This window comes from Sinocyclocheilus grahami, unplaced genomic scaffold, assembly GCF_001515645.1.
Source record: "Sinocyclocheilus grahami isolate Dianchi unplaced genomic scaffold, SAMN03320097.WGS_v1.1 scaffold1096.1, whole genome shotgun sequence".
NCBI classification, from domain to species: domain Eukaryota; kingdom Metazoa; phylum Chordata; class Actinopteri; order Cypriniformes; family Cyprinidae; genus Sinocyclocheilus; species Sinocyclocheilus grahami.
The window spans coordinates 187,776-198,190 of record NW_015506275.1 but is presented as its reverse complement, the minus strand read 5'-3'; the positions used below and the strand labels follow the sequence as shown (position 1 = coordinate 198,190).

The 10,415-nt window shown below is 34.6% G+C and overlaps 1 protein-coding gene across 1 annotated transcript in view; it reads left to right on the top strand.

Moving 5' to 3' along the window:
* LOC107566726 (KH domain-containing, RNA-binding, signal transduction-associated protein 3-like) overlaps window positions 1–7,032 on the top strand; it is a 115,804-nt gene extending 108,772 nt beyond the window's left edge. The window contains exons 9-10 of the mRNA XM_016252253.1: window positions 2,868–2,926; window positions 6,866–7,032. Coding sequence (XP_016107739.1) covers window positions 2,868–2,926; window positions 6,866–6,957 — 151 coding nt within the window. The 3' untranslated portion in view covers window positions 6,958–7,032. The remainder of the gene's footprint in view (window positions 1–2,867; window positions 2,927–6,865) is intronic.
* The last annotated feature ends 3,383 nt before the right edge of the window (window positions 7,033–10,415 follow it).

Here is a 10,415-nt window from a genome sequence, read left to right as displayed (position 1 = left end):
ATAGAGAATGGGGGGGGGGGGGGGGGGGGGGGGGGGGGGGGGGGGGAGTTATAATAGTATGATTGATTGAAAGGGAGAAGTTTTAATAGTATGATTGGAATGAGGGGAGGACTTATGATAGTATGAATGGAATGAGGGGAGGGACTATAGTTTTGTGATTGGAATGGAGAGGAGTTATATTATTTTGATTGATCCAGGAGGAGTTATGATGGCAAAGTTTTGAAAGTATAATTGGAATGAGGGGTAGGAGTTTTGATAATATGATTAGAATTGGCAGGAGTTGTGATAACATGATAGGACTGAGGGGAGGAACTATGATAGTATGATTGGAATGCAGAGAGGAGTTATGATAGTATGATTAAATGGAGGAGGAGTCAAAATGTGAATGGAAATGGGAGGAGTTATGATAGTATGATTAAATGGAGGAGGAGTTAAAATGTGAATGGAAATGGGAGGAGTTATGATAGTATGATTAAATGGAGGAGGAGTTATAGTATGAATGGAAATGGGAGGAGTTATGATAGTATGATTGAATGGGAGGAGGAGTTATGATAGTACGATTAGAATGAGGGGGAGTTGTAGTATTAGGAGTTGTAGTAAGGGGAGGAGATTTGATAGTATGATTGGAATGAGGGGAGGAGTTATGATAGTATGAATGGAATGAGGGGAGGGACTATAGTTTTATGATTGGAATGGAGAGGAGTTATAACATTTTGATTGATCCAAGAGAGAGTTATGATGGCATAATTAAAATGGTGGCGGAGTTATAGTATGATTGGAAATAGGGGAGGAGTTTTGAAAGTGTAATTGGAATGAGGGGGAGGAGTTACGATAGTATGATTGGAATACGGGGAGGAGTTATTATAGAATGATTAAATGGAGGAGGAGTTATGATACTATGATTGATTGAAAGGGAGAAGTTTTAATAGTATGTTTGGAATGAGGGGAGGAGCTATAGTTTTATGATGGGAATTGAGAGGAGTTATAGTATTGTGATTGATCCAAGAGGAGGAGTTATGATGGCATAATTGTAATGGTGGTGGAGTTATAGTATGATTGGAATTAGGGGACGAGTTTTGAAAGTATAATTGGAATGAGGGCTAGTAGTTTTGATAGTATGATTGGAATGAGGGGAGGAGTTATGATAATATGATTAGAATTGGCAGGAGTTATGATAACATGATAGGACTGAGGGGAGGAGTTATGATAGTATGATTGGAATGCAGGGAGGAGTTATGATAGTATGATTAAATGGAGGAGGAGTTAAAATGTGAATGGAAATGGGAGGAGTTATGATAGTATGATTAAATGGAGGAGGAGTTATAGTATGAATGGAAATGGGAGGAGTTATGATAGTATGATTGAATGGGAGGAGGAGTTATGATGGTACGATTAGAATGAGGGGGAGTTATAGTATTAGGAGTTGTAGTAAGGGGAGGAGTTTTGATAGTATGAGCGAAATGAGGGGATGAGTTATAGTATTATGATTGGAATGGAGAGGAGTTAAAATATTGTGACTGATTGAAGATAATGAATTATGATGGCATAATTGGAATGGGGGAGGAGTTATGATTGTATGATTGGAGAGAAGGGAGGAATTATGAAATAATGAAATAAAGCATAACTGGTGCATGTTGCATTGCAAATACATGTTAAACTCACAACCCATGCAGAGATTGAGCTTGCTGCATTCTCTGTGACACAACCGAAAAGCATAATGAGCTGCTCACATGAACACAGTGCTGTGCTTCACTCCGAAACTCTGCAGCATGACCGAGTAAATGTTCTTAAATCACTAATGACTTTAAACCTTTTGCATTTTGATAAGTGCACTGCACCATATCACTATTTACATTTTAGTTTGATTGACAGATGCTTCGCCAAGGCAACAGCACAAAACACAATGTTAGAGACTTTTTATATTGTTTAGACAAGTGTAAAAAAAAATGTGTTCATTATGGAACTGTAGTGGGACAGATAACGCAATGGCCGGCTGCCACAATAATGGGAAACACTGAAAGGAGTTATTATGAAAATTATGGTAGGAGTTATGGAAATTAAGGAAGATGATATAAAACAAAGCATGAAGGACTTGCTATAGAATAGAATAGAATAGAATAGAATAGAAATGTCAAAATCGGAAGAATCCTCAATAGTGAAAGCTAAGAGAACTGGAGAGCATCTTTTTATTTTCCAGCAAGGCTTCTATTTCTCATGGCGCCATCCTTACTGAGGCCAGTGGAATTACACCGGGATATGGTTTGCAGTCAGTTGTGATTGACACTGGACAGCTCAGCTGAGGGCCTATGGGAAAAAAACTCAATTTGGAGGCAGAAAGGGAACAGAGACCCAGGAGCAAAACTTCTGAGACGCAGGAATGAAAGGAAGGCGCACCGCAAATCTGCTCGGAAAATAGCTTCTCCGATGGGTTACTCTGCTTCATATGGCTGCTGAGATGTTGCTTTGTCAATTTAAATAGGGAGCAGACAATGTCAAATAAATAAAATAAACTCTCATCACCTTTCTCTCACTTTCGTTTCCTCTGTCTGTATATAAATGCACATACAAACACATACAGTGCCAACTGAAAGTTTTTCTTTTTTTTTTTGGACAATGGATCATTAAAAATGGATCATATTTACAGCCAGTCACACAACATTACTTTTATTTTGCTTAATGCATTTACAATGAATAGCATTTAAATTGTATGCATATATTTTTATATAGGATTGGTCTGAATATGTGTCTAATTTCTGAGATTTTTAATTACATTTCTGTATATGAGAAATCATATATACCCTGCACTTTACATATACTGTATATCTTAAGAAGACCTTTCTAAATTTATGTCTCATTTCTTTTCACAGTTCAGATGATTATTATGAATACAGCCATGGTATCAGCGGAGAATCATATGACTCTTACGGTAAGAGTTGTTGTTTTTTGTTTCATAATACTTCCAGTTAGTGCATGAACTTTGAGTCTGTCTTTTGCCCAAAGAACGCATAGCTCCTGCTGTACAGCTCTTGTCATAAATACTGCTGGCATTGCAAGGCTTTTGGTTGCAGTGTATTGTATTTACATGAACAGGCATTTACAATGAATGTTGAAGGGAGACAGGTTCGGATGAAGCAAAATAATCAAAATGCTGTCGGACACGCGCACTGTGAAAGGCAAACAAATTTGCGGTTACGGACAAATAGCAGAAATATGGCAGAGATATCTGAAGAAGAATTGCAATTCTCTGAAACTGCTGATGTAGCTTTTGTAAGCTCATTGTCCAAGCAAAAAAGATAAGACGTGCCATTGTATTTCTCAGCAGCTAGAATATTAATGTGTGTGTGCTTTTAGTGTGTATGTACAGATGTATCTGTGGGCAGTTTCTCAGATTGATGCATTCGTGTGCATGTTTACAATTGTATTATTTATAAGAGATATTTGTATCAGAATCAAAACCTAGTTTTGTTCAGCATATAGTTTTAAAACTTTCATTTTATAGGTTTCTTCAGGTCAGTTTTATGTCCTAGAATTTTTTGTTATATGAAGGCTATGTTAAAACTTTGGAAAGTTTTACCATGTCTTAATTTTTTTTCTGCTTTCCAAATGCCTACCTATTTATAGACTTTACGATTTTTATTTTATGTTTTATTCTTGATCCAGACCCAGATGTTACTTTTAAAATATGTAAATTCCTCATTAAAATACAAATTATCATAAAGACATTATAAATATGAATTGTTATTTTAATACTAGGTACTATGTATTATTTCTACATTTAAATTGTGTATTTTATTATATAATTATAAATATAGTATTACATATTATTATTTTAATACTAATTATTATTCATTAATATTATGTATTATATACAGTGGTGTGAAAAAGTGTTGGCCCCCTTCCTGATTTCTCATTTTTTTGCATGTTTGTCACACTTTAATGTTTCAGATCATCAAACTAATTTAAATATTACACAAAGATAAATTTTGTATTTACTTGCATTATCTTTGTGTAATATTAAAATTTGTTTGATGATCTGAATCTTTTAAGTGTGACAAATATGCAAAAAATAAACAAAACGGGAAGGGGGCCAACACTTTTTCACACCACTGTATACAGTGGTGGCCAAAATTGTTATAACACTTGTCATATTTAAGAGGTTTCAGTTGTTTTTGTTGAAAATATAAAAATATTAAAGTTAAAAGTGGATAAAATCAGTACGACTCACTTCATCTGATATTTGTTGTGCTCAGAGCAACCATCTGCATGTTTCATGAGCATTATGAAATTAAATCATGTTTTGGAGGCAAAAAAGGTCAATATTTTCAGATCTGTCACGGGTTCTAACAATTTCATTATATATAAAATATGAATGATTATATTTTACAAACTATGATTTAAAAAAAAGAGTAAAAGGGTAAAAAAATAAATAAATCATCAGTGGTGACATTTCCACCTTAACAAAGAAATGTTCCCGTAATAAATATAGACATGTGATGTAAGTCTTTGTTTATTTATCTTACACCAGGTTCAAAAGTAAACCTGTCTAAGATTAAGAACTAGCAATAGCGGTGCTTGTGTTATCAAACTCAGTAAATAAATATAATAAAGCACAAGGAAATGAGATGTAACAATGTTAGATGGCTTGTTTGGACATGACTGAACTTTAAATTAGACTACAGAACTGATTTGACAAAAATGGAAATGGTTGTGTAATTGCGTCTTAAAAGTGACTTTACATTTTCTCGTCGTCTTTCACATTTCCTCCATGTCGCTTTCCTGTCGTTTGTCACTTTGCGACCACATTTGAAACACACAGCTCTACACTGACACACACATAAGCAATCCATAACACTCAACTTAACACTTTTCCAGGTGGTACAACGCATAGACAGCTTGACAGTTCAAAGGAGATCTCCCTATTATCTGGCTGATGCACATCCTTGCTCTTTCTAAACGCAAGGACAGTGCGCATGAACCCTTTTCTTGAAGCCAGCGCAGGCTAACCTGAGATTGACAGCTCTCTAATTAAAGATTATTGGCTACGGCTCCCAGCCTGAAAAAACAAATGTCTTTAGAGCAATGGCCTTTGTGCCTTCCTGTCCCTAAGAAGAGCTGAAAAAGAGCAAGATCACACAAAAGCTAGCATCGATAGCGCTCTCGTTCATCGACACGGACGCTCGTGAATGAGCTCTGCTGTTACGCTAATGGCGGCGGTAACCTCTCGCTCGAGGGCACTCCACTAAACCCCTTTCAAGTGGCTATTTGATCCTCTGCTGCAATTAAAGTTGTTTTGTTCTTTCTGAGGTGAAGGACAAAGGCAGGATAGTTTGGGGACGTTTCTCTCTGATTGTCAGTGTTAGTTGGGCGAAATTATCAGAAGTGCCATGAGCTCGGAGAGGAAGATAGTGGATGGTGTCGTGACTCTTGGGCTTTGTTATTTTAAAGATTGATGTTGTTGTGTAAAAATCACATTTGAAGGTGCTTTGGATTGCTGCATGTTCGACAGCAAATCACTGTCAGTGTCCTCTTGGGAGGAAGAGCAAAGAACCTGTTTAACACACACTCACAAAGAAATTACACTCTACAAGTGAATCTCACAGAAACACACTCAACGTTGCATTACAGCAAATAAATAAATAAAGCAATACATGCTAATTATTTCAGTATTTTCATACTTTCATATATATATATATATATATATATATGTATATGAATTTTTCAAAAATGATGACTTGAATTTTTTAAATTATAAGGGGCTACTGAAGAAGTAAAGTCATCATCAAAAGATTGATTATTACATTTTGGAAACCCAACAATCACATTTTAAAAAATATACACTTTTTGATATACCATTAAAAAAAAAACGGGTAGCCCATCTGAATTAGGACATTTAGGCTATCCATCTAATAGTAGCCCACCAATATCCTATAAACAGTAGAAGTTAAATCTTACTGTAGTCTTCAAATCTGGGTACTGTCTTACGTTTTAAAATCACAAAGAGAGTTTGGTCCCATCAGGCTAACGTGACAGTCACGACTCATGCAGCTGTAAGGTTTTCTTTTTCTTTTGTTTTTACTCGCGATCTTTATGACACGCATTACATTACGTATTTCATGGCACACTCGTTTTATGCGTATTTGGCGCCACCTATTGTTGTGAATGTATTATTGACATGTCAAAGTCTAGACCCTGAATATAAGACGACCGCGTTTTTTCAGATGTATTTCCAAGAAAAAAACATCGTCTTATATTCGAGTCAATACGGTAATACGTGATTTTTAAATTAATGTCAGCATACAAGTAAATTAAAGGCAAGTATTGCAGTGTTTTAATAATTTACTATTTAAATTGCATGTATTTTTTTTTACACTGCAAATGCATCCCAATGCAAAATAGTGTAATTTGTTTTAAAATATGCTTATTTTTTTCATGATTCAGAATATTTTTAATTTCTTTTTGGGGGGAAATATGATCTGGGCATATTCTTGACAGGTTTTCAGCATGCCATCAAAACATGACAATTGTAATATTTTCACCTCATTTCAAAATCTTGGTTATTCTGTAAAGCTTTTTAAATGTCAAGTTTCATAAAAATTACTGTCAATTGTCAATTTATCACATGGTATCGACCATGCAATATACACAACCATCACACATACCTATTTCATTGACTAAAATATATTAGAGTATGCATTCAAACACGTCACTGTTAGCCTATGAAACATGCATTTGCGTGAAGGTCTCACAAATGTTGTTCAGCGTTTAATGAGTGTGTTTCATTACAGACTGCACTAATTAAAGCATTCTAACAAGGCCTGAATGACTAATGAGCTTTCTGACCTTTGCTCTTTGTCTCCCTCTTCAGGCCCGGAGGAATGGACAAACAACCGCAACAAGGCGCCACCAGCAAGGACAAGCAAAGGAGTGTACAGAGAGCAGCCGTATTCCCGGTTCTGACCTGCTACAGTCCTTCATGTGCCCTCCCAAGTAATGGATTTTCTATGGACTCTATTTCTTTTTTTGCAAATAAAATCAACCAAAACGACAAAAATAGCTGATGGGTAAAATTACGTTTCTGTGGAACTGATTCTGGACGACCCCCACAAACGGAACATTACGGATCACTGGATTATGTAGTTTGAATCAGAGAACCAATCAGAATTGGGAGGGAGGCGGGCACTAGCGGTTAGGGGCGGAGTTATATGAGGAGTACGATGTTTAGATTTAGCAGGTCAGTTTTTGTAGATACTTTTTTTTTTTGATGGGTGATCAGCTTCAATGTGTCCCTTGTAAATCTGACCTTTAACTAGAGAAAAAAAAAAAAGTAAAATCTATGGACTCTATTTCTTTTTTTGCAAATAAAATCAACCAAAACGACAAAAATAGCTGATGGGTAAAATTACGTTTCTGTGGAACTGATTCTGGACGACCCCCACAAACGGAACATTACGGATCACTGGATTATGTAGTTTGAATCAGAGAACCAATCAGAATTGGGAGGGAGGCGGGCACTAGCGGTTAGGGGCGGAGTTATATGAGGAGTACGATGTTTAGATTTAGCAGGTCAGTTTTTGTAGATACTTTTTTTTTTGATGGGTGATCAGCTTCAATGTGTCCCTTGTAAATCTGACCTTTACTAGAAAAAAAAAAAAAAAGTAAAAGAAAATCTCAGTGCAAATGTTGTTTTCCTTCCTTTCTCTTTTCTAAATGGAAAGTTCTTCAGCGTTAAAGGGCTTATAGGAGCATGTCGTGAAAAATAAAAAATTATTATGTGCAGTTTCAGTTGCGATGAGAAAAGCCTGCATAGTTTTGTCTGGTTTTTGTGTTGAGCGTTTAAACCCTTTAATGAGCTCTGTGGTAATAGGTGTTTTCTTCTAGTGAGCGATCTACTTTTAGACCTTCTGAAGAGCGTCTGAATTGACCATTTTGGGCAGTTAATCCTAAATTGACTAAAATTCCCAATTCAATTTCATCATTTCAGTTGAGATATGACTTCACTGTGCAATTCTAATGCATTATAGCCCATATAAGCCTTTATACGGCACTAATGTTGGCTTTCCATTAGTATGTTATATAGTGCGGATGGGTTAAAAATAGCGACAGAGCATTTAACAAACAAGAAAAGACTAAACCGAAGCATTGCTTGTGCAAGACAGCGGTTTTTGGCACATTGTGTATCCATGAAAACTTGTTGTAATGCATTTTAAGTGCACAGCAAAGTGCTATGGTCATTTCTAAACCAAATACTGTTGACTAAAGATTAACTAGTACTGTTTTATAACACTATTAAAAGCCTAATCAAATGTATGCTGAAGTTTAAAAAGTGATAGTAATGAAAATTATTGTGGTACTGGTGGTGGCAGTTTAATACATTTCTGTTAAGAGCTATAATCTTTGTAAGCTTGTGTAAGCCCTTTAATTCTCGTCTCAGTTGATTATAAAATAAACTTTTTGAAAGAAAAAAATATCGTTGTGTTTGAGAGCACATGTTGTCCTTGTTTACTTTGGTAAAACTTCATAATCTAAACTAACATCTGCTGTGTGTTATCATCAAAAGTGTAGCGTACAGTATCTTATGATGAGGAAAATAAAATGGAAAACAATAAATCCTTTAAGCTCACATAAAAGTGAAAATAAACCAAAAAGTATATTTGTCCCCTCTGAATTTCTAGTATTTCTTTCAAAAATTAATCTGATACATGTAACTATTTTGACAGTAGAATTCAATTGAATTGCAGCTGGCACAATTACATTTATTTGTAATATACTGTACCCAGCAGCTTGAAATAAATTTGCAATTACAAACTTACCTTATTATCTGTTCTAATTCTTTCCACTTGAAAACACATGAGACTCTTCTGTGGTAAAGCATATGAAAGCTACTTTCTCGTAGAAGTTAATTATCCACTAATATATCTTTAATCACACTCTTTTATTAATGGCAACTTTGCTAGACTCGATAGATACAGTACTGTTGCACATGGAAAGTAATTCCACATATTGTCATATTTGATATTTTAAGATTGAATAATGTAAGCGGTGACTTTTTTGACCTTGGTTCTTTTTTGGGGATTTCTGCTTGCTGTTTTTTGCTCTTTCTTCCCCCTTCTGGTCACATGACCGTCTCTATAGTCCACTAAACAGCCCGCCCCCCACATGACCTCTAAATGACCCCAGCTGACCTCAGAGCTGATGAGGATGGTGGTAGCTGTATTTACAGGCCTTCGTTCTACAAGGTAAACAACCCGTCACAGTCTAATCTCATCTAAACTAGCCCTTAAACTGGATAAAACCAAAACAAACCTGTTCATTTAAAGCTGTTCTTGGCTTACGTTTTGCTGAGGAACTTAAATTAGAAGTAAAATTGTAAAAAGATTAATAAATAGCTGTAATATTGCTTTAACAAATCATTATTATCACCAATTATTTTTAAGGAGGAGATAAAATGATAGATATTTTTGTATGTGCTATAGCTTTAAATAAATGAATGTTTAATACTGACTTACTATAAGCTTTTTAAACCATTGCAGATTTGTGGTAAACTTGTGTTTGTTTGTGTCTTTTTGGTTTTGTTTTTGTTTTGTTTTAATCTAAATTTTTCAGTTTTTAATGTTTCTCTTTTCTTTTCAGATTACAATAGCTGGGCCTGAAGCCATGAAAGCCACCACAGGAAAATACCTAGGCTCTTTTTGATAGCGTACTCAGATGCTTAAAACCCAAGACATTTTCTCCAGCAAGAAATTGATTTTTAGCATCATAAACCTTTCAAGACAGGCCTGCTGTGAACTACTGTGATGGTATGTGCTCCTCTACAAGCCATATCTCAGTCTGTTTCAGCTACATCTGATTTGCAATTAACGTCAAATGTTTTAAACTGGTTAGTGTTCATGTTTATTATTATTATTTATTTAATATTTTTTAATTAATACATTTTTTTTTATATGTTTTTGTGGTTGTTGTTGGCTGTTTCAGCTACATTTAAATTTATTTATTTACAATAAAATTAAATTTTTAATACTTTTTTCATATTTTAAGTAGTTTATAATGTTTTAATTAAGTTCAGCTTCATTTTTTTATTTGAAAAATTTATTTATATCTATTTTGATATTAACCTAAATAGTTTTAAACAGGTTTAATGTTTATATTTAATTTTATTTATTTAAAATGTTAATATTTAATTTTTTTATATTTTACTTCTAGCCTTTCTTAGCTGTTTTGGCTACATTTTTATTAAAACAGATTTTTAGCTAGTTAGTTAAATTATAATAATTTTATATGTTTTACATTTTAGCATTTAAAAATGCTAAAAATGTATTAATTGTATTAATTGATTGTGTGTGTGTGTGTGTGTGTGTGTGTGTGTGTATGATGCAAAACTCTCTCTCTCTCTCTCTCTCTCTATATATATATACAGT